At 48.4% G+C, this 25093-nt stretch overlaps 1 protein-coding gene across 1 annotated transcript in view; it reads right to left on the reverse strand.

Moving 5' to 3' along the window:
• The window catches only part of brf1b (BRF1 RNA polymerase III transcription initiation factor subunit b), a 315095-nt gene that overhangs the window by 22206 nt on the left and 267796 nt on the right, over positions 1-25093 (reverse strand). The window contains exons 13-15 of the mRNA XM_055640253.1: positions 24745-24826; positions 22495-22550; positions 22123-22397 (exon numbers count right to left, since the gene is read on the reverse strand). Of these exons, the coding sequence (XP_055496228.1) occupies positions 22123-22397; positions 22495-22550; positions 24745-24826 (413 nt within the window). The remainder of the gene's footprint in view (positions 1-22122; positions 22398-22494; positions 22551-24744; positions 24827-25093) is intronic.

The following is a 25093-nucleotide window of genomic DNA, read 5'->3' on the forward strand; positions in this document are numbered from 1 at the left end:
TCCTGTGACTACTTGGTGGCTATCCAGTGTGCTTTTGTCTCAGTTAGCTGGATAGATGCTAGGAGTTGTTTTCCATGTGGAGCAAAGGGGTGAAGGGACTTCAGTCGGGCTGGCCTCTGCTCTCTGCTGATAATCTGATGTAGGAGGTGGTCTGGGCCCATGACATGACGAGATAGTGCCAGAGTTGCTACTTGCCTTACGATACGATAGTGGTGTTTAAGAGACTTTTGGATGGGCACGTGCATATGCAGGGGATGGAAGGATATGGATCATGTTCAAATTGTTCAATGTTTTTTTTAATATCATGTGTACTAAAGTACAGCAAAATATTTGTTTTATCATACAAGGTTGATAAAAATACTGGAGAAACTCAGCGGGTGAGGCAGCATCGATGGAGCGAAGGAAATAGGTGATGTTTCGGGTCGAGACCCTTCTTCAGACTAATGTGAGGGTGGGGAGGGGTGGGGAGAAGAAAGGAAGAGGCGGAGACAGTGGGCTGAGGGAGAGCTGGGAAGGGGAGGAGAAAGCAGGGACCACCTGAAATTGGTGAAGTCAATGTTCATACCACTGGGGTGTAAACTACCCAAGCGAAATATGAGGTGCTGCTCCTCCAATTTACGGTGGGCCATGGAGGAGGCCCAGGACAGAGAGGTCGGATTGAGAATGGGAGGGGGAGTTGAAGTGCTGAGTCACTGGGAGATCAGGTTGGATATTGCGAACATGCGGAGGTGTTGGGCTAAGCGATCGCTGAGCCTGCGCTTGGTCTCACCGATGTAGATCAGCTGACATCTAGAGCAGCGGATGCAGTAGATGAAGTTGGAGGAGGTGCAGGTAACATTTTTAACAGACATGTGCATGCGCAGGAAGATAAGAGTTGGTCTTGACATCATATTTGGGACAGACATCATGGGCTGAAGGGTCAGTTCTAGTGCTGCACTATTCTATGTGTGATGTTCTCACTTCAATTCCCCATCTGGCTCACCACCACCACCTGCTCCAGAGCATAGAGATTAAGACTTTAGAGATATAGCGTGGAAACAAGCCCATCGGCCAACCGAATCCGCGCCGACCAGCAATCACCCCGTACACTAGCACTATCCTACACACTGAGGGCAAGTTACAATTCACAGAGGCCAATTAACCTACAAACCTGTACGTCTGGAGTGTGGGACGAAAATGGAGCAGCCGGAGAAAACCCACGCAGGTCACGGGGAAAAAGTACAAACAGCGCCCGTAGTCAGGATCGAACCGGTATCTCTTGCGCTGTGAGGCAGCAACTCTACCGCTGCGCCGCTGATCAAAACTCAAGACTATTTCATTGTCATATGGACTGACAATGGGAAAGTAAACTGAAGTGAGATTTTCTTATTTGCTGATTCGGCAGGTCTGTTGGCGGCCGCATCCAAAGAAGTACGGAAAATAAACGGTTCCCATTCCACCGGGGATGAACAGGCAAGACTTGATATTCAGATCCCTGCGACAACTGTGACTAATTTGATCAGGTACTAGAGTGCGGATGATGCCAACCACTGCTTCTTCTGGGGAGATGCAACACTCACAGAATAATGCAGTCCCCACGGCTCACAACACACGGAAATATCGCAGACACATATAACGGCATGCACTCTGGTGGTAGGAACATTTTGATGAAAGTTTTCTAGTTCAGCACACACACCAGCTGTTGAACAATTGTAAGAAGTGCTGACATATGCTGCCAATCTGCTTCGTGCCTATTTGATTTGATTTTATTGAGTAGTGATACAGATCCTTCCTTACACACTTTTGACTAAATAAGTCATTGCACCTTCAGTCGTTTGACCAGTGAATGCAAGGTCTTATAGACAATAGACAATAGGTGCACGAGTAGGCCATTCGGCCCTTCGAGCCAGCACCGCCATTCACTGTGATCATGGCTTGGATAAATTGTATCTTGTATCTTGTATGGCTGATCATCCCCAATCAGTACCCCGTTCCTGCCTTCTCCCCATATCCCCTGACTCCGCTATCTTTAAGAGCCCTATCTAGCTCTCTCTTGAAAGTATCTAGTGAACCGGCCTCCACCGCCCCCTGAGGCAGAGAATTCCACAGACTCACAACTCTCTGTGAGAAAAAGTGTTTCCTCATCTCCGTTCTAAATGGCTTACTCCTTATTCTTAAACTGGTTCTGGACTCCCCCAACATCGGGAACATGTTTCCTGCCTCTAGCGTGTCCAAACCCTTAACAATCTTATATGCTTCAATGATGTTACCTGGGCTTGCGGGCTTGAGTTCTCGGGAAAAGATGGACAGCAGGACTTTTTCCTTTGGTGTTTCAGAGGCTTAGGAGGGCCCGTCAGCCTCCTGTGAACACTCATTCTTTTTCCCAGATTAGAGTATTCCAAATATGGTTGGTAGGAAGAGGGGGGGAAAAGGGGCGAGAGCTGCAAGTGACAGGTAGAAACAAGGATGGATGGATCCCAACCCAAACTGTCACCTATCCATGTTCTCCACTGATGCTGCATGACCCGCTGAGTTACTCCAGCACTCTGTGAAACGTCACCTATCCATGTTCTCCACAGATGCTGCCTGACCCGCTGAGTTACTCCAGCACTCTGGTCTTTTATTTCAATACCAACTCAGACAGGTTTTGAAATTTGGATGAAACTCTCCTCACCCTAACCACGGTTGGAATTTTCATTTCAATTTGAATGCAAAAATATTTGCACAACAATGCTGTTTAAATATAATCACCAGGTTAACCTACCCTGATTGAATTTGCATGCTGCAATATTTGAAGAGAGACTTTTAATTAAACTGTTGAGAATCAATACAACCTTTATTGCCTGTGGGATGGGCTTGCCATAATGTGTCGGGGAGAAGGACGTTTAACGGAGCCACATCCTCCTCAAGCTAACTCCTTCTTTAAGGGAAGATCAACACAAAAAGCTGGTGTAAAGGGCCTGGCCCACTTGGCCGTCATTTGCGCACCATTTACGCGACCTCCAAAAATGTGGTCGTCGCGGTGTGACTCACGGGTAGCATGTCGATAGCGTGGGACGGGTGCATGGAGAGGCGTGAAATCCTCGCGCGCCACCTGCGTGATGTGACACGTATGCACGCTAACGCATTTGGTACGCACGCTGACGCATTGGCGAGGCACGCTGGCGTCCCGATGTATCGCGTGGGGACGCATGGTTACGGCACTGTGCGTAACCATGCGCCGCTGCGCGCTGCTGGGTATTCTAATCACGTCACGCGCACCAGACGGCATGATGACGCGTGATTTGCGTACGACGTCGCACGTAACGACGCGTCGACCTATTTTACATATGACGCATAAATGAGACGCAAATGACGGCCAAGTGGGACAGGCCCTTAACTCAGCGGGTCAGGCAGCATCTCTGGAGAAAAGGAATGGGTGACGTTTCGGGTCAAGACCCTTCTTTCAGACTGAAGAAGAGTCTCGACCCGAAACATCATCCATTCCTTCTCTCCAGAGATGCTGCCAGTCCCGCTGAGTTACTCCTGCATTTTGTGTCTATCTTCAAATTACATCACGGGCTCCAGACGGCTGTGCGGACGCATGATGACGCGCGCAACTCTCACGGGACCGTCGCGCGTCAATCACTATCGGCCTGTCGCATAAGTGACGGCCCAAGTGGGACAGGCCCTTTACTCCAGCTTTTTGTGTCTATCTACGGTTTAAAACAGCACACTGCAGTTCCTTCCTACACACCCCTTCTATAAGGGAGTGCTCTTGCAAGAGAAAGGACGGCCGTTGAATAAGTATCCAAGAAGGGACAGTTCAGCCTTAAACAAAAGAGTAAAGGGCCTGTCCCACTTACGCAATGTTTTCGGCGACTTGCCGCCACCTGTCATAGTCGCAGCAGTCGCCGAAAATTTTCAACATGCTGAAAATCCAGCGGCGACCAGAAAAAGGTACGATTTTTCTGCGACTATTCACCACCAAACAGGCGTCATAGTCACAGCAGGTTGCCGAAAAATGTTCAACATGTTGAAAATCCAGCGGCGACCCGATAAAGGTATGACTCTTTACTAGTCGCCCAAAGAGTCGTACCTTTTTCTGATCACCGCTGGATTTTCAACATTTTCAACATTTTCGGAAACAGTGCTGCGACTATGACGGGTGCCGGCAAGTCGCCGAAAACATTGCGTAAGTGGGACAGGCCATTTACAACTGTTCTCACTGAATAAACAGACTGCAATTACATTCGGGCTTCAAGCTGCCTACAGCACGCACACAGGCCGTGTGGGAAAACGTGGAATGTTCTCTCTGGAAACGCTGGAGGTTGGGGGGAGAGCTGGCAGAAGTATATACAACTATGAGAGGCATAGACTGGATAGACAGTCAGAACCTTCTTCCCAGGTAGAAATGTCAAAGACTAGCGGACAGAGCTTTATGGTGAGAGGGGCAAAGTTTAAAGGAGATGCGTGGGTCAGCTTTTTTTAACACAGAGAACAATGGGTGCTTGTAACGCAATGCCAGGGGGTGGTGGTGGAGGCAGATTCAATGGTAGCATTTAAGAGGCTCTTAGACAGGAAATGGATGGACATGGATCATGTGCAGGAAGAGGGAAGTAGTGTAACTTGGAAGCACGTAGGAAGGAACTGCAGATGCTGGTTTAAAGTGAAGATAGACACAAAATGCCAGAGTAACGTCACCCATTCCTTTTCTCCAGAGATGCTTTCTTACCCGCTGAGTTACTCCAGCTTTTAGTGTCTAATTTGGAAACATGTTTGGCACATAGGTTGTTGGCTGAAGGGCCTGTTTCTGTTCTGTACCATTTCATGGTCGATGTCAACCATTGAAGCGAGTCGCATTTTCCCACACTTGGTCCGTTGGCCTTGAGAATTTCACTTCCCTCCCTTAAATTGCCTAAAAGCCAAAAGCCTGCAGAAAATTCATAAAGTGTAGCAGATATTTGATATCGCCGAAACCCCTCAAACAGAAGTCAGATAAAATAACCACTTTGGATCTATTCCAAGCTGCTTCATAAAAAGTACAATCTTTCAAAAATGAAATGGTGGAGGTGCTTTCTATTTAAACCTCTGGGTGATCTACACAGTGCTGGGCTTTGATCTAAGTTTGTTAGTGGTGGTGTTGAGGAGCTGGAAGCCCCCCCCCCCCTCCCAGAGGCAGCATCTGTCAAACAGCGACTGCCAGTGCTGTGTGCTCTGTCAGAGTTGCACTGGGGGAGTGAGCGGCTGTCTGGGTTATGCCGTCTAGAGTCAGACTTGAACTCAGCAATGCCTGACTCAGTGCAGCAGACCATGTCAAAGCAACACCTGATACCCTGAGCTCGCCCACTGATACAGGAGATGTACATGAAAGCTACAGTACACGTGCACAAAGCCGGCACGCAACCAGCCACACACAAAACGCTGATGTAACTCAGCGGGTCAGGCAGCACTTTTTCTCACAGAGAGTGGTGAGTCTGTGGAATTCTCTGCCTCAGAAGGCGGTGGAGGCCGGTTCTCTGGATGCTTTCAAGAGAGAGCTTGATAGGGCTCTTAAAAAATAGCGGAGTTAGGGGATATGGGGAGAAGGCAGGAACGGGGTACTGATTGGGGATGATCAGCCATTATCACATTGAATGGCGGTGCTGGCTTGAAGGGCCGAATGGCCTACTCCTGCACCTATTGTCTACTGTTTTTTTTATTTTTATTTTATTTTTATTAGAAGTACGGTAAATTACAATACTACACAACACATATATCTTAATACATTTTTTGTACCGCTTCATTTTTTTTGAGCTTTAAGAAAAAGGTAGAAGTAAGGAAAGTAAAGAAAGCGCGCGAGAGTCGTGAAGTGCAAGAGTGTTGGGAAAAGAAAGCCCCTTAGAAAAGAAGTTAGAGAAGGAAGTAAGGTGAGAAAATAGATCCTAGAAAAGAAAGAAAAAGAAAATAGGAACAATCGCTCTATTATAACATTAAACTCCGCAGAAAGGGGACTACCAACCAAGTCTGTTCTCTGCCTCAGAAGGCGGTGGAGGCCGGTTTTCTGGATGCTTTCAAGAGAGAGCTAGATAGGGCTCTTAAAAAATAGTGGAGTTAGGGGATATGGGGAGAAGGCAGGAACGGGGTACTGATTGGGGATGATCAGCCATGATCACATTGAATGGCGGTGCTGGCTCGAAGGGCCGAATGGCCTACTCCTGCACTTATTGTCTATTGTTTTGGGTTGGGCTCCTTCAGACTCAGGCAGAGAGGCAGAAGTAACGGTTATAGTCCGTACTGACCCATAACACTAATTCTAGCCTACCCTCTAGGGACAATTTACCAAAGCCAATTAACCTACAAACCTGTACACGTTTGGAGTGTGGGAGGAAACTGGAGCACCTGGAGAAAAACCCACGCAGGTCACGGGGAGAGAACGTGTGAAATTCCTGAAGACAGAATCAAAACTTGGTCTACGGCACTGTAAAGCAGCAACTGTATTTCTGTGCCACCATGCATGCCACCCGACAATTAGCAAGTGTAACAGACCAAAGACAATAGGTGCAGGAGTAGGCCATTTGGTCCTTCGAGCCAGCACCGCCATTCACTGTTTGAGGCAACAGTAAGGAAAGATCTAGAATGGCCTGATTCTGTGACTTATGAATTGAAATGCCACCATCATATGTCCCCCTACTATCACCTCTGGCAGTTTGTTCCTGGCACCCACCACCCTCTGTGTAAAAAACCTGCTCCACACATCCCCTTTAAACTTTGCCCCTCCACTTTAAACCTATTATCAAGCTACATTAAGAGATTCTCGTTGTCAGCCTCTACTTCCTTAGAAAGTTTGGGAAGTTCTGCATGTCCCCTACACCTCTCACCAACTTCTACAGATGCGCCGTAGAGAGCATTTTATCGGGATGCATCACAGCTCGGTTTGGGAACAGCTCCATCCAAGACAGCAAGAAATTGCAGCAAATTGTGGATGTAGCCCAGACCATCACACAACCCAACCTCCCTTCCATCGACTCCATCTACACCTCACGCTGCCTCAGCAAGGCCAGCAGCATAATCAACGACCAGTCGCACCCTGGCCACTCCCTCTTCTCCCGGCAAGAGGCACAGAAGTGTGAAAACACACACCTCCAGGTTCAGGGACATCCCAACTGTCACCAGGCAACTGAATCATCCTACCACAACCAGAGAACTGTGGTGATCTACTATCTACCTCATCGGGAACCCGCGGATTATCGGACTTTACCTTGCACTAAATGATATGGCTTTATCATGTATCTATGCACGGTAAATGGCTCGATTGTAATCATGAATTGTCTTTCCGCTGACTGGATAGCACGCAACAAAAGCTTTTCACTGTACCTCGGTACACGTGACAATAAAATAAACTGAAACTAAAACTCAACAGAGAACTGAGAACTCAATCAACAGTAAAGTGGACTGTACACCATGCAGCCAGATCTCCAACCATGTGTGGTCTGGTTCATGAACCCAGCCTGGATCTGACTATCCTGTGGACACAGGAGACTGCAGACGCTGGAATGCTGAGCAAAACACAAACTTCAGCGGGCCGGGCAGCATCTGCGGAGGGAATTAGACCACCATGCCCTGAAAACTCATGTTTATGATACATGGAGTGGACAGGTTTAGAGGGATATGGGCCAAACGCAGGTAGGTGGGACTAGTGTAGCTGGGGTATGTTGGTCGTTGTGGGCAAGTTGGGCTGAAGGGCCTGCTTCCTTGCTGTATGACTCTAAGAAGGGTCCTGGCCTGAACTGTGGTCTGCCCACTTCCCTCCACAGACACTACCTGAGCTGCGAGGTTGCTGCTACACTTTGTTCCGTGCTCTGGGATTCCAGTTGTCGATGTACGACAGCCTCACAATTCTTCCAAGGAGCGCAGCGATTGATAGTCTGATGTTTTTTTAATTGGACCCCGGGAGAATTTCAAAATAGGCCAAATGTATAAGGATGGGGCGCCAGTGACTCCTGGGCCCTGTGTGCCCCCAGCCACTGGCTCAGCCATCCAGTCTCGCATCCCCCCGCGCAGAGGACAACTCATGATGGGTCCGCGGCCTTTGTGACGAGTGATAATGCTTCCTCCTTGGGCAGAAAGTCATCACCAATAACACCACTGTGGCCGCACAAGCAGGTCATAGGCTGGGACTCCCGGAGTGAGTTACTCCCCTCCTCCCCTCACTCCCCACAGCCCATCCACCGCCTACACCACTCCAGACAGTAGTGCCACGCAACACTCTCCACTTGCCCGAGTGAGTGCAGCTTCTACAGCACAGGGTGGTCACGGTGGCGCAGCAGTATAGTTGCTGCCTTCATGCTGATCAATGTGGACTCGGTGGGCCAAAGGACTTGTTTCCACAATGTATCTCTAAAGTCCAAAAGTTAAGGCACTGATTTAGCATGGATGAGTTGCTGCCTCATTACTGAACATGTGATCACTGGAGACCAAGCACTCACCACCCCTCTGTGTAAACGGAACCGCAATCTGCTGCCCCACACATGTACGCACTTTAATAAATCTGCCAGCTGCTGCACTAAACCCTTGTTTTTCCCAAAGGTTTAGGTTTATTGTCATGTGTAGCAAGGTGTTGTGAAGAGCTTTGTTTTGCACGCTAACCAAACAGATCAGATACTATAAATAAATACATCGTCCAACTCCAGTACAACAGGTAGAGCAAAGGGGAAGATACAGAGTGCAGAATATAGTTCTCAGCATTGTAGCGCATCAGTTCCACAGACAAAGCCCAATGTCCGCAATGGGGTAGAGGTGAATCGGACAGTACACTAGCTTATGGAAGGGCCGTCCAGAAGCCTGATAACAGAGGGGAAGAAGCTGTTCCTGAGTCTGGTGGTGCGCGCTTTCAAGCTTCTGTACCCTCTGCGGACGGGAGCGGGGAGAAGAAGGAATGAGCAGGGTGGGACAAGTCTTTGATTGCAAGGGAATTCTGTCTCAGCCGCAGAAAGCTTGGGGGATGCGAGACTGGATGGCTCACAGCCAATGACTGAAGGAAGCGACAATGTGGGTGCCTCCAGACATAATGCATGTAGCAGCTTGGTAATATGATCACCAAGTGCTCAGTCTCAACCATCGCCCGCAGTAGAGATCTAACGATCAGCAAAGCAGGCATGCACCACACACACATAGGGTGCCTGCTGCTGTACTGATACCCACACAGACCACACTCCCCACCATCTATACTTCACACTGATTCGGGATAGCAGCCAAAATAATCAAAGACTTGTCCCACCACGGTCATTCCCTCCCGCACGGCAGAAGGTACAGAAGCTTGAAAGCGCGCGCCGCCAGACTCAGGAACAGCTGATGTGTAGAAAGGAACTGAAGATGCTGCTTTATACCAAAGCCTCTCAGCCACGCAGGATGAAATTTGCAGGACATGTACTCAGGATGTCACCAGAACGTGCACCTCAGATAGCAATGACACGGCAAAGAGGCCGACCAAAACCCACATGGAGGCAAACTTTCCAGAAGGATTTGGAAGACCGGGACGCTAACCTATTGGGGGTGGAAGGCGTCGCACATGACGGAACAGAATGACGAAAGTTTGCTGCCCAATGCACTCAGCAGTGTGGGAGGAACTAAGTCTAAGTAAGACACAAATTGCTGGAGTAACTCATCAGGACCAGCAGCATCTCTGAAAAAGAAGGATGGGTGACGTTTTGAGTCGGGTACCTTCGAAACGTCAGCATCTGCAGTTCCTTCCCACACACTTACGTTTTCCCCTCTATCTCGCTACACGTGACAATAATAAATGTAAACCTGGAGGGAAAAGATTTAATAGGAATCCGAAGGGTAACTTTAACAGAGAGGGTGGTAGGTGTATGGAACAAGCTGCCAGAGGTAATTGAGGCTGGGACATTTAAGAAACAGTTAGACAGGTACATGGATAGGACAGGCTTGGAGGGATAGGGACCATGCGCAGGTAAGTGGGACTAGTATAGCTGGGACATTGTTGGCCGGTGTGGGCAAGTTGGGCCGAAGGGCCTGTACACTGTATCACTCTATGACTCTGACAAGAGAGGGAGGGACAGCTACTGCTGTGTAAGTGTATATGTGAGAGTGAACTTGTGTGTAAGTGTGAAAGTGGTTGTACCTGTGCATGTGGGAGTAAGATTGTGTGTGTGTGAGTGTGAGTGTGTGTGGGAGTGGGATTGTTTGTGAGTAGAGGTGAGCACATGTGTCTGGGAGTGTGATTATTGTGTCAGTAAGAGTAAATGTGTGTGTGAGTGTGAACATGTGTGTAGATGAGTGTGTGTTATGGGTGTGGAGGAGTGTGTGTGCGGGTGAGTGTGAACGTGTGTGTGGGGGAGGGAGTGAGTGTGTAATGTGGTGTGTGTGTGTAGATGAGTGTAGTTGCTTCCCTCCAGTGACCTGCTGTAACCTGGCACCTGGGAACGTTACCTATTCCTTCTATCCAGAGATGCTGCCTGGCCCACTGAGTTACTCCAGCACTTTGTGTATATCTACCTGGATCCTTCAGCTCCTTCAGAGGTTGTGTGAGTGGTGGGTTACAGCGTGTGGCTAGCTAGCTACAGTGAGTGGTGGGCTACAGCGTGTGGCCAGCTACAGTGAGTGGTGGGCTACAGCATGGGGCTAGCTACAGTGAGTGGTGGGTTACAGCGTGGGGCTAGCTACAGTGAGTGGTGGGCTACAGCGTGGGGCTAGCTACAGTGAGTGGTGGGCTACAGCGTGGAGCTAGCTACAGTGAGTGGTGGGCTACAGCGTGGAGCTAGCTACAGTGAGTGGTGGGCTACAGCGTGGGGCTAGCTACAGTGAGTGGTGGGTTACAGCATGGGGCTAGCTACAGTGAGTGGTGGGCTACAGCATGGGGCTAGCTACAGTGAGTGGTGGGCTACAGCGTGGGGCCAGCTACAGTGAGTGGTGGGCTACAGCGTGGGGCTAGCTACAGTGAGTGGTGGGTTACAGCGTGGGGCCAGCTACAGTGAGTGGTGGGCTACAGCGTGTGGCCAGCTACAGTGAGTAGTGGGCTACAGCGTGGGGCTAGCTACAGTGAGTGGTGGGCTACAGCCTGGGGCTAGCTACAGTGAGTGGTGGGCTACAGCGTGGAGCTAGCTACAGTGAGTGGTGGGCTACAGCGTGGGGCTAGCTACAGTGAGTGGTGGGCTACAGCGTGGGGCTAGCTACAGTGAGTGGTGGGCTACAGCGTGGGGCCAGCTACAGTGAGTGGTGGGTTACAGCATGGGGCTAGCTACAGTGAGTGGTGGGCTACAGCGTGTGGCCAGCTTCAGAGTGAGTAGTGGGTTAGGCCGTGGGCTCCAACTACAGTGAGTGGTTGGTTAGGCCGTGAGCTCCATCTACTGTCCTCAGCTCCGGACCAGGCAACACTTGGACATCAGGATGCACAAACACACCCACCCTGGCCAGTGCCACTTTTCCCAGCTTTGCACCTCACTGCGACTCAAGTTACTACAGCATTCTGTGTACCAGGCGTTGGCTAAAGCCATGCTTGGAGATTGTGAGCTACATTTGAAGCTTCAGGCTATTGAACAGGGTCAGGGGTTTTGGGGAGAAGGCAGGAGAATGGGGTTGGGAGGGACAGATAGATCAGCCATGATTGAATGGCGGAGTAGACTTGATGGGCCGAATGTCCTAATTCTGCTTGTATCACTTACGAACACAATGAACTGATCGGTATAGGGACATGTATGTTGGCAGGTGTACAATTTGTCAATGCGCTCTGTGCTGGAGCCTCAGTTATTTCCTGCATCTGTAAATGACTCCAACGATGGGATAGAATGCCACATGTCAAAGTATTGGAAGCATTGTAAGAGCGTAGATGGTCGTATCAAGTTACTGGGATATTAATAGACAGGTGAATGGGCTGGATTGTAGTGGATGGATTTCAGTATGAGCTCATCCAGAATGGGCCGAGAAAAGGATTGAAGACAGTGATTGCGAGGCGGAGCTGGAAGCTAACAGTGGCGATAGAAAACCACTAGGGTCCATTCACAAGGGCGATTAGTACGGGGGTGGAAGAGAACAAGGGTGTAGTAGTGCAGGAAGTTCGGCATGTCCCCTACAACTCTCACCAACTTCTACAGATGCGCTGGAGAGAGCATTTTATTGGCATGCATCACACCTTTGTGTGGGAACAGCTCCATCCAAGACCGCAAGAAATTGTGGACGCAGCCCAGACCAACACGCAGCCTCCCTTCCATCGACTCCGTCTACACTTCACGCTGCCTCGGAAAGGCCAGCAGCATAAACAGGGACCAGTCTCACCCAAGAGGTACAGAAGTGTGAAAACCCACACTCCAAAAACGTGCAGGTTTGGAGGTTAATTGGCTTCAGTAAGAATTGTAAATTGCAATCACTGTGTTCAATCCTTTTCTCGGCCCATTCTGGATGAGCTCATACTGAAATCCATCCACTACAATCCAGCCCATTCACCTGTCTATTAATATCGGTGGGCCGAATGGCCTGTTTCCGCGCTGTATCACTGAACCAAACTAATACTGCATTAATTTAAACATAAAAACAACCCCAAAAATGCCCGACTCTAGCACACTGTGATTAAAGCTGATAAATGTTTGAGGATTTAAAAGGAGTGACAGGATAAGATGTCGTCTCTGTGCGGGATGCACGGTACTTTGTTGACTGATCCTCGCTGCAAACCTGTATTAGCGATGTGTGATTAACATACTCGAGAGATAAGGACTGAACAAATTAGCATCACAATAAAGATAAACTCATCCTAAAGAGCATTAGGGATCAGCGCGGACTAGATAAGGAAATCTGGCCACAAACAGCCCAGGATACAAAAGCCTCATCGTCTTTTGGAAGGATCAGAACTTTAAAAAATGATTTTGAGGAAATGCTGCGTCTTAAGACGTCTGAAGGAAGATAAATCCTAAGACGTGTTGAAGGAAGATATATAGCCTAACCAAGTATATCAATAGACACAAAATGCTGGAGTAACTCAGCGGGCCAGGCAGCATCTATGGAGAGAAGGAATGGATGGCGATAGACAATAGGTGCAGGAGTAGGCCATTCGGACCTTCGTGCCAGCACCGCCATTCAATGTGATCGAGACCGTTCTTCACACTTTCCAGGTCTTGTGTGTATCTTCGGTGTAAACCAGCTTCTGCAGTTCGCTCCTGCACACATCCAAGAACATGGTGGGAAGCTAGTGGAGAAATTGTCTGAAATATATTCATCATCGTTAGCCTCGCGTGAAGTCCCGGAATACTAAAGTGTGGCTAATGATGTGGCTAATGTTGTTCCTTTATTTAAGAAGGAATGCAGAGGAAAATCTGGGATGTATAGACAAATGAGCTTAATATCCAGAGCAGGCAAGGTACCAGAGGGGATTACATAGAAATATAGAAACAAGGTGCAGGAGGAGGTCATTTTTGCCCTTCGAACCAGATCCGCCATTCATTGTGATCATGGCTGATCATCCACATTCACGTTCCTGCCTTCTCCCCATATCCCCTGACCGCTATCTTTAAGATAGCTATCTTTAACTTTCTCTTGAAACCATCCAGAGAATTGGCCTCCACTGCCTTCTGAGGCAGAGAATTCCACAGATTCACAACTCTCAGGGTGAAAAAGTTTTTCCTCATCTCCGTTTTAAATGGCTTACCCCTTATTCTTGAACTGTGGCCCCTGGTTCTGGACTCCCCCAACATCGGGAACATGTTTCCTGCCTCTAGTGTGTCCAAACCCTTAATAATCTCATATGTTTCAATAAGATCCCCAAATGAAGCTTTTTTGTTGGTTCACATGCTTGATCAATGGTGTTTTATCATTAATATTTTATTATTATTAATGTTTAGTGTTTTCTGAGTTATCCGTAACTGTCACTGTATGTCATGTTGTTACTTGTGGGTGGAGCACCAAGGCAAATTCCTTGTATGTGAATACTTGGCCAATAAACTTACCTACTTACTTACATCCTCCTGTTTCTAAAAGACAGGGCAAAAAGCGTGTATTATTTTTTGCTAACCTATTTAGGATCTTTATTTTGTTTAGGAGGGATCATGTGAATGAACTAATTTTAGCCACTGCGTGTTGGAGTAACGCAGTGGGTCAGGCAGCATCTTACCAGGACATGGTAACACACATCCTAACTCCCCAAAGCTTGTCTAAGGAAGGGTCCACATCTACAACGTCACCTGTCCACGTCCTCCGGAGATGCAAGGAGCAGTCTCATGCCAGTCACTCCCTCTTCTCCGGCAGGCAAGAGGAACAGAAGTGTGAAAACGCACACCTCCAGATTCGGGGACAGTTTCTTCCCAGCTGTTACCAAACATCTGAACCATCCTACCAACAACTGGAGAGCGGCCCTGAGACATGACTAGTACACAAATTAAAGACAGAATTCAATTCAAAACACAATATGAGGCAATTCAAGCACAGATGAAAAGGGAGGGGGGCGTGGGGCTAAGGATAGGCAGAGATGGGTCTTGAGGCGGGACTGGAAGATGGTGAGGGACACGGAATTGCGGATCAGTTGGGGGAGGGAGTTCCAGAGCCTGGGAGCTGCCCTGGAGAAGGCTCTGTCCCCAAAACTGCGGAGGTTAGATCATGTATCTGTACACTTTGAATGGCTCGATTGTAATCATGTACAGTCTTTCTGTTGACTGGGTAGCCCACAACACAAGCTTTTCACTGTACCTCGATACACGTGACGATAAACTAAACTGAACTGAGCTGGTGTATCGTTGCAGAACTCATCACGTATCTGAGAGCACTCATCAACTCTCAGTCTGTGGAGGGAAATGAACTAAAGACGGGTCCCGACCCCAAATGCCGACTGCCCATTTCATCCAAACGCTGGGCTCCTCCAGCACTTTGTCTTTCACTCAGAATTCCAGCATCTGCAGTCTCTTGAGTGTAGGAGCAAAGAGGTCCTTCTGCAGTTGTACAGGGCCCTAGTGAGACCACACCTGGAGTGTTGTGTGCAGTTTTGGTCCCCTAATTTGAGGAGGGCCATTCTTGCTATTAATCCCTGCGATGGCAGGACTGTCATATGCTGAGAGAATGGAGCGGCTGGGCTTGTACAGTCTGGAGTTTAGAAGGATGAGAGCGGATTTTATTGAAACATATAAGATTATTAAGGGTTTGGACACGCTACAGGCAGGAAACATGTCCCTGATGTTGGGGGAGTCCAGAACCAGGGGCCATAGTTTAAAAATAAGGGGAAAGCCATTTAGAACGGAGACGAGGAAACACTTTTTCACACAGACAGTTGTGAGTCTGTGGAATTCTCTGCCTCAGAGAGCGGTGGAGGCCAGTTCTCTGGATACTTAAGAGAGAGTTAGATAGGGCTTTTAAAGATAGCGGAGTCAGGGGATATGGGGAGAAGGCAGGAATGGGGTACTGATTGGGGATGATCAGCCATGATCACATTGAATGGCGGTGCTGGCTCAAAGGGCCGAATGGCCTATTCCTGCAGCTATTGTCTATTGTAAGTCTCCCAATGGTGCTCCACCCGCAAGTGACAATATGACATACAGTGACAGTTAGGAGTGACACATAAAACATTAAACATTAACAATAAAACGTTATTGATTAAACATGTGAATTAGATAATATTTGTAGGGTTTTCACAGACGACACAAACAAACAAACACATACAACACAGCAAGGAGCAGTACACCGTGGCAGCCATCGTCAGCGCCAGCAGCAGCAAGCAGCAAGAATGGACAGCAGGAGTAGACTTGATGGGTTGAATATGAACTTATAAAGATGGCTTTATTTCAGATTTTCAGCAACTGCAGTGTTTTTTTCCTTTACCCCGTCGACTTGTAGGTTCCAGAACACAATGAAACATAGAAAATAGGTGCAGGAGTAGGCCATTCGGCCCTTCGAGCCTGCACCGCCATTCACTATGATCATGGCTGATCATCCAACTCAGTATCCTGTACCTGTCTTCTCTCCACACCCCCTGATCCCTTTAGCCACAAGGGTCCACATCTAACTCCCTTGAAAGATTTCAAAGCTCTGTGACCTCATGCTGCCGTGGAAACGAGTCCATGCTTCACAACTGCCTTGGTAGTTAGAGAGAAATTGTTAATTATACTCAAAGCATTCATACCAATTATTTAATGGAAATGATAAATAATATCGAATTAATTCAAATCATAACCCTGTATTCTTCAGGGATAAATTATCATACAGAACTTAAAATTGTTCCCCGAAAAAACGTTCCCATACTGCTAACTGGTTTGTTAACATTTCTGAAACGTATTCTCCAACAACCATCCTGCAATCCTGAGGATTTGGTCCATGGATACATCAAGGCGTTTTGCTGCAGATGTAGCTGCAGCCCTGGTGGGGTGAGAATTAAATATGTTATTGTCCACTCCCGCCTATCATATCCCATATTTCAGCCACCGCGAAATGGTCTGAGTTACACTCTATGGTACAGTATCTTATAGCTGATTAAACGCCAATTCCTTGCCTCTGATAGCCTTATTTCCTTACTGTATAACAAAACCGTACTTTACTATACAGAGGCATTGTCCTCCGGGTAGGCCATCAATTCTATGACCTGCCCCGCTAATCCTGGCCTATTTTGTTTAATAATACGGTCCTGGATCACAAACCCCAATCTTCGTGCCGCAATAGTGAAGCCATCCAGTCTTACTTTTAGCAATAACTGGAGCTTATGCACTGTGACTAGCGCTATCAGCATTCCATTTCTAGTTAGTTATCCAGATTTAATGCTGTAGCCGGCGACCAATTCCTTAGCAAGATCAAAGCCACACTTACATTCCAAATATAGTTATCTTACTGTTTCTTGCCATTAATAACTTGACAATGCACTTTCGGCATTATTCACAGTGCTGAAACACAGTCCTCCATATTGCAGGCTGGTAAGCAACTGTAGCACCCCCGGAACATCCTTATTTCTGTGGTCCAGAAAGTTATCATGGCAGTAATTAGTCCATTTTAATATGACCTAAATACTGTTATAGAGTAGACCTTCTTCGTGCTGCTGTGATCATGTCCACAGTTCTTTTGATAGCCCCATGTCCCATAGCGGTGTTTTAGAGTCTACAACCTACTAAATCAATATTTTCTATGACGTGGATAGCTATCCTCAGTTACTGGATGCACCAGCAACTTAGGACTACGGCTATCGTTATACATAGTTCCAGCACCATGTCCTGTACCCCGGAAAACCATAGTTGGGTAAGCCAATCAGGTACTAAGACATCCCCAATGCCGATTCCTGTTGAATGTCCCTTCGTACCCCAAATTTATAAATAGACAAGGAGGTAACAATGGCTACATTGAGAGCACCACAATATTCCCGGGGTATAGAACCCTTCCCAACACTTCAGCAAAGTATTAGCTTGAAGTTAATGGGTGGACTCACAGTCCTTCAATACTCACAGCCATCCTCTCGAAATCATTCTCCGTGAGTTCTGCTGGCAGTACTGCTCATCATGTTCGGCAGGTTGTTTTCCCCCCCCCTTCAATAGGGGACAGTGGCTCCATCACCTGCTCAGGCTTTACCCCGTCAGACCTTCCATACCCTCCTCAGAGGCGTCCGACATTTCATGCAGCCCATATGGGAAACTGATGTGGGACTTATATTATTTGCCCACTGTGGCTACCTCCAATCCCGGAGCCTGCCACTATGGAGAATTTTACTCCAGCAAACCGCTCCAGCCGACTTACATGCTCTCGGGCACTAGTCGTCGCGGGTGCTTAATATATGGGACCGCTCCTGCCGACCTTGGTGCTCTCAGGCACTAGTCGCACGCAGTATATCCCACAGCCCGTCCCCATGCCTACGGGCACTGGACCTTTCCCCATGGTCCTGGTAGTCACGGGCACCTCTACCCATTTAGGGTGAAGTTTGGCACTCGCTCCCATCTGGGAGATGCTGGTGCCGACATTTATTGCTGGCTGCTGCTGGTCATTAAACAACAGCCCTTCAGCTCTATACTGACATCAGTAGCTGGCTCCCTGCTGTTCAGCATCCCACCAGTAACGACCTGTGGCTGTGCCCTGACGTCCTTAGCTGGCTCCCTGCTGTTCAGCAACACACCAGTCTCTTCAGAATACAGCAAGCACGTCTGGAAAAAGCACCAAAAAGGTAAGGGAAATTTGTTCTTACCTGTACTGGTTTTCAGCCTGCCGTTTTCGGAGGAACGTCCTTCCTCCCGCAGCCCCACGGACCCCGTAGCGCAGGTCCATGGGCTGCTGTCCCCGATGTCGGCTCTCTCTCTCTCCCGGGTGGTGCAGCTGCTTCAATCAGCTGCGGAGCGCCTAACGACTGCATCTAAAAATAGACCCGACTTGGTCTAGAAACTCCCCGGGCCGTGTAGCTTTGTTTCCCGCCCGGCAACAGTCAATCTTGCCGGTGCGGGGAGCGACGTCGGGCACAGCTGTTCTGTGCTAAAAATAGCCGTTTGGGAATCCTCTCCGGAGAATTCACACTAACGGCTGCTGCTGCTGGTTCTGGCTGCAATATTTCTGCAGTCTCCTCTCCAGCTCCTGCAGCTTCTTGTATTTCCTACCTGCAAGGTAAGTGGAAAATTTTTTGCAGTCTCTTACCTGCTTCTTTGCCTTTCTCTCTAGGGAGACGTCGTCTCCCACTTCTGACTCGTTCAATGCGTGTATGCGATATGACACGCATGCGCAGTAGCGGGCTTCTTTCATGGAGTCCCTCACGTGACTCCGAAGTAAAATTCCACAGATTCACCACTCTCTGTGTGAATTTTTTTTTTTCATCTTGGTCATAAAAGACTTCCCCCTTCTCCTTAAACTATGACCCCTTGTTCTGGACTTCCCCAACATCGGGAACAATCTTCTTGCATCTAACCTGTCCAACCCCTCAAGAATTCTGTACATTTCTATAAGATCCCCCCTCAATCTTCTAAATTCCAGCGAGTACAAGCCAAGTCTATCCAGTCTTTCTTCATATGAAAGTCCTGCCATCCCAGGAATCAATCTGGTGAACCTTCTCTGTACTCCCTCTATGGCAAGAATGTCTTTCCTCAGGTTAGCAGACCAAAACTGTACGCAATACACACCTAAGCAACTCTTTAAACATCCTGAGGACTTCAGCTCCTGACAACCTCTCTGGCCCCGAGTCCTCGACCTCCCCGTCATCCTCTGGGCAGGAGATTGGAATAGAGCCTTAAAACCCGGCACTCTAACAGCAAAGCCGTGCTGCGGAGGGGAGCAGAGCGCATTGCAGCGTCAATGCAACGCGCAAACATGCTGAGCTGCAGGACTCATTAAATATTGATGGAAAGCAACACTGATGTTCTATGTTGTAATCGCTGGCATTCGGTGGTAAGTCATTTCACTGTGCCCACAGTAAACAACACAGAGAGATGTATTTAAGAAGGAACTGCAGATGCTGGAAAATCAAAGGTAGACAAAAGTGCTGGAGAAACTCAGTGGGTGCAGCAGCATCTGTGGAGCGAAGGAAATAGGCAACGTTTCGGGCCGAAACGTTGCCTATTTCCTTCGCTCCACAGATGCTGCTGCACCCGCTGAGTTTCTACCACAGAGAGATGAAGGGAACAACTCTGCGATGGAAGGGGTAAACATCCAATCCTATACTTATTTCAACAGACATCAGACACTGACAACAGTCTTATTGTTTTATATTTAGTACTGACAGACAAGAACTCTACCCTAATTCCTCTCTGATAAAGATTAGCTGACTACACACCTCTATCACTTCTGCCCCCCCGACAAAATAATTACGCAGCTATTTCTGGGCCACCCAGAGCCTGCACCAAATGAAGGCAAGGTCACTCTCGGCAGCAAGGGTGAGTGGATTAAGCAGCTGCATCCATGTCAGCCCGATCTGCAATGATGTTGCCTTACATTCACCCCTGCCATCGGGAAGACGGTACAGGAGCCTGAAAGCTGTAACGTCCAGGTTCAGGAGCAGCATCTTCCCTACAGCCGTCAGGCTATTAAACCTCAAATACGCTCTGAACTACATGGACTATTTATGTTGAAGAAGGAACTGCAGATGCTGGAAAAATCTTAAGGTAGATAGAAATGCTGGAGAAACTCAGCAGCATCTATGGACCAAAGGAATAGGTGACGTTTCGGGTCGAGACCCTTCTTGGGAAAGGTCTCAACCTGAAACGTCACTTTTTCCTTCGCTCCATAGATGCTGCCTCACCCGATGAGTTTCTTCAGCATTTTTATCAACCTTGGACTATTTATGTTTTTGTTGATTGTTTGATTGTTTTTTATATGAATGTATGTGTGCGTATATCTGTGTATATGTATATACACACACTGTCATTGTTTTCTCGTTATCATATTGTTTACAGTGTAGGGACACATGACAATAAAACACTCTTGACCCCAAAGATAGATCACTCCTTCTAAATGCAATGGGTTGACGTGTAGTACGCAACGTAGTGGAACGTGGGCCTTTTTCTCATCCATTTCCATAACCCGACCCGACTCGCAGTGTAATCAACGTTGCGGGGGAACAGTTTGTGTTAATAAATTATAATTTTGAAAATGAGGAGAAGATTTTTACCAAAGAACTTTTATTTTTACGAGGATGTTTCGGTAACCGGCTTCTGTCTCCGCACTAGTTATCTTTGGTGCGGAGACGGAAGCCGGTTACGGAAATGGGGATGAAAATTACTCATGAATCTGCCCATGACTACTACGTCTTTTTCGTCAAGTGATCTATCTTGCTCGCTATAGGACCTTTGGTTGACTCTACCTGCAAAAGGCAATTCTGTACTGAACGTGGAGCTGCCGCCTGCGTTTGCTGTGAATGGCCTGAGTGTGAGTATAGCGATGAACACTGTAAACGGGGCGGTCCGTGGGAACGGGCTTCACCAACACGGTGGGTGTGTGAGGGGGGTACCGGCAGCTTGGTGCCGGGACACACTGTCTCACAGCTCTGTTTACCGGCACTTCCCTCTACAAAGATATGAGCACAACCCTCTACAAAGGCAGCACGGTGGCGCAGCGGTAGAGTTGCTGCCTTACAGCGCTAGAGACCCGGGTTCCATCCAGACTACGGGCGCTGTCTGTACGGAGTTTGCAGTTTCTCCCTGTGACCATGTGGGTTTTTCTCCGGGTGCTCCAGTTTCTTCGCATGTTCCAAAGATGTGTAGGTTCGTAGGTTAATTGGTGTCTATACATCGTCCCTAGTGTGTAGAATAGAGCTAGTATGCGGGTGTTCGCTGGGCAGTGTGGGCTCGATGGGCTGAAAGGCCTGTTTCAACGCTGTATCTCAAAACTAAACTAAGTCAGCCAGGTTGTATCTATGTGTATGTGTGAACATAGAACAGTACAGCACAATAACACAGCCTTCTGCCCACAATGTCAATGCTGAACTTAATCCAAGATAAAGTGATTGCCTCTGCCTGCACGGGATCCATATCCCTCCCTTCCCCACATACCCATGTGAACACCATCACTCATCGCATCAGCCTCCTGGCAGCACGTTCCAGGCACCCACTCCTCTCCAAATCCATTTGGACAGGGACATGGATAGGAAAGGTTTAGAGGGGTCTGGTTCAAATGTGGGCAGATGGGACCAGCAGGCATGGGGCATCTTGGTCAGCATGGCCACGTTGGGCCGATGTAACCATGTAGTCTTTCCGCTGACTGGTTAGCACGCAACATGAGCTTTCCACTGTACCTCGGTACACGGTACAATCAACTAAACTCAACTGACAATGTACCACATACACAGGTGCTAGTGATGAGCAGCGACAGGCCCTTTGGCCCACTGATGCTGTAATGAAACACTGATGAAGCGCACACACGCATGCACGCACATACACACCCACACTCACGTGCACACACACACACCCACATGTGCACACACACACGTCCATACTCACGCACACTCATGCACACACACGTGTACACACACTCATGCACATGCCCAGACACACCCACACGCACACGCACACACACACACACGTGCACACATACACCCACACTCACGCACACACACATCCATACTCATGCACACACCCAAGCTCGCTTGCACACACACATGCACACACACTCATGTACACATATACGCGTGCACACATACACACACCACACACCCATACACACACATACACACACAGGCGCACATACACGTGCACACACACACACAAAGTACACACGCACACACACACACCCAGCTGGCAGTCCTACCTCTTGCCCAGGCTGCTGACGGGTGCGGCCAGTTTGCGGGAGTTGCCGCCGGGTCTCCGCTGGGCGACGGCTGCCCTCTTGCTGCCGCTGTTGCTGCCGGTGCGGTTACTCTCACTGTCCTCCTGGCCCGGCGAGCTGCTGCCCTTGCTGTTCAGGTCCCTCAGCACATCATAGTTGATCTTGCTAGAGATCTTCTTCTGCTCCAGCATTTTCTCAATGGCCTCCCCCGCCGTGCTGGCTCGGATGGGCTCACGCTTCTTGGAGGACTTCCTGGGCTTTAACAGAGATGGAGAATAGTTGACAGTAAAGTCCCTGCTCTGTTCAGTTCACAGATACTTCCAAAAAGGAACATGTTGGTTGTGTAAATATTACCTTCTGCTCTTTATATATCCCAAGTTCCTTCTCTTTAGCTATTCGTTCTTCCTTAACTGCAAGGAAATTGAAGATATTGCATTAAAGATGGCGGTGTGAGCCAGCAACAGGTTCCGTTATAGTCTCAAAGGACACAACATGCGGGAGTGTCACAGGAGGTCAGGCAGCATCTCTGGGTGAAGTTTGCAGTCGAGACCCTTCTTCAGACTCTTCTGAAGAAGGGCCCTGACCTGGAACGTCACCTATCCATGTTCTCCAGAGGTGCTGCCTGACCCACTGAGTTACTTACACAGAAACATAGAAAATAGGTGCATTGTGGCTGATCGTCCCCTATCAATAACCCGTGCCTGACTTCTCCCCATATCCATAGCCCCTCGAGCTCTATTTAACTCGCTCTTAAATCCATCCAGTGACTTGGTCTCCACTGCCCTCTGTGGAAGGAAATTCCCCAAATTCACAACTCTCTGGGTGAAAAAGATTTTTCTCACCTCAGTCTTAAATAACCTCCCCTTTATTCTAAGACTGTGGCCCCTGGTTCTGGACTCGCCCATCATTGGGAACATTTTTCCTGCATCTAGCTTGTCCAGTCTTTTTATAATTTTATATGTTTCTATAAGACCCCCCCTCATCCTTCTAAACTCCAGTGAATACAAGCCTAGTCTTTTCAATCTTTCCTCATATGACAGTCCCGCCATCCCCAAGGGATCAATCTCGTTACTGCTGCACTTTGTGTCCTTTTGTTTATTAACCAGCATCTGCAGTTCCTTTTTTCTAAACTCAGTTATATTCTGGATATCTGGGATGAGAGAGCAAGATACTAATTATCTGCTCTGTGGTAAGACAGGCTGTGGGGACACTCAGTGCATTTGACCCATCTAAGAGGCAGTCAGAGGGTAGTTCGCCACCACTGGTGGAGCAAGGTAGATGCTCTCGTCTAACAGACTGCTAACAAGTGACGAATGACCATCTACAGCAGAGCTGCAGGCCATAGAACATAGAACAGTACAGCATCAGGCCCTTCAGCCCACAATGTCTGTGCCTGCATAGAGTGGATGTGGAGAAAATGTTTCCACTAGTGGGAGAGTCTAGGACCAGAGGTTATAGCCTCAGAATTAAAGGACATTCGTTTAAGAAGAAGCTGAGATGGAATTTCTTTAGTCAGAGGGTGGTGAATCTGTGGAATTCGTTTCCACTAGAGTTCATAGCCTCAGAATGAAAGGACGTTCCTTTAGTACGGGTGTGGGGGTTATGGGGAGAAGGCAGGAGAATGGGGTTAGGAGGGAGAGATAGGTTAGCCGATTGAAAGGCGGAGTAGACGTGATGGGCCGAATGGCCTAATTCTGCTCCTATCACTGATGAACATGAACATGATGCAGTTTTGTGTGACTGTCACTGACATTCAATGGCGTTACAATCCCAGTCTCGCAATGCCAATTCGGCACCTACAATAGGTTTAACAACGTAAGATTGAGAAGGAGAGCTTGTCCCAGGGTGAAGACCATTCTACATGAGGATATTCCAGTGTCGATCTCAAGAAGGGGGCCGGCCCTGAGATGTTAATTGATTCTCTTTCTACAGATGCAGAAACAAGGAACTGCAGATGCTGGTTTACACCAAAGATAGACACCAAGTGCCGGAGTAACTCAGTGGGTCAGGCAGCGTCTCTGGGGAACATCGATAGGTGACATTTAGAAGTCTAAAGAAGGTCCCGACCCAAAACGTCGCCCATCCTTTTTTTAGTTTAGAGATACAGCACGGAAACAGGCCCTTCAGCCCACTGGGTCTACGCCGATCAGCGATCCCCGCACATTAACACTATCCTACACCAACTAGGGACAATTTTTTTATTTATACCAAGCCAATTAACACCTGTCCGGATCAGCACAGAGGTACAAACTCCGTACAGACAGCACTCGTGGTCAGGATTGAACCCGGGTCTCCAGGCGCTGCATTCGCTGTAAGGCAGCAACGCTACCGCTGCGCCACCGTGACCGCGCAGAGCGTCTCCAGAGATGCTGCCTGACTTGCTGAGACGACTCTAGCATTTTGTGTCCATATTTTGTGGCGCTGAGCTGCCGAGACTTTCCAGCATTTTCTGGTTTTCCACATTTGGAATTGCACGAGGACTTGACTGTGGAAAAGTGCGGAGTGTGGAGTGGGATGGCAAGTGTTCCTCTCCCAGCCTGGTGGTTTGCAGTGTTCCACAATGCACCTGCTCTCCATCCGCCCCCACTCCCCAGGTACACTCACCTTTCTGCTCCTTTAGGTAGTCTGCATTCTCCCTCAGCCACAGCTCCGTCTTCTGCTCCACCTCCTGCTCGTTCAGTAGGTACTGCGGAGAAATCACGGGCAAGGTCAGGGCCGGACACCAACCATAGCCCCGGGTCGGGACCCTTCTTCACAAGGTCAAAGCCACTTGCACACCAGGAAGTCAACATCCAGAAGAAACAATATTTAGTCGAGTGTAGTTTATGGTCACGTGTACCGATGTTAGGGGTGTCCAGAACCAGGGGCCACAGTTTAAGAATAAGGGGTAAGCCATTTAGAACGGAGACAAGGAAACACTTTTTCTCACAGAGAGTGGTGAGTCTGTGGAATT

The sequence above is a fragment of the Leucoraja erinacea genome, chromosome 9 (assembly GCF_028641065.1).
Source record: "Leucoraja erinacea ecotype New England chromosome 9, Leri_hhj_1, whole genome shotgun sequence".
Lineage (NCBI taxonomy): Eukaryota > Metazoa > Chordata > Chondrichthyes > Rajiformes > Rajidae > Leucoraja > Leucoraja erinaceus.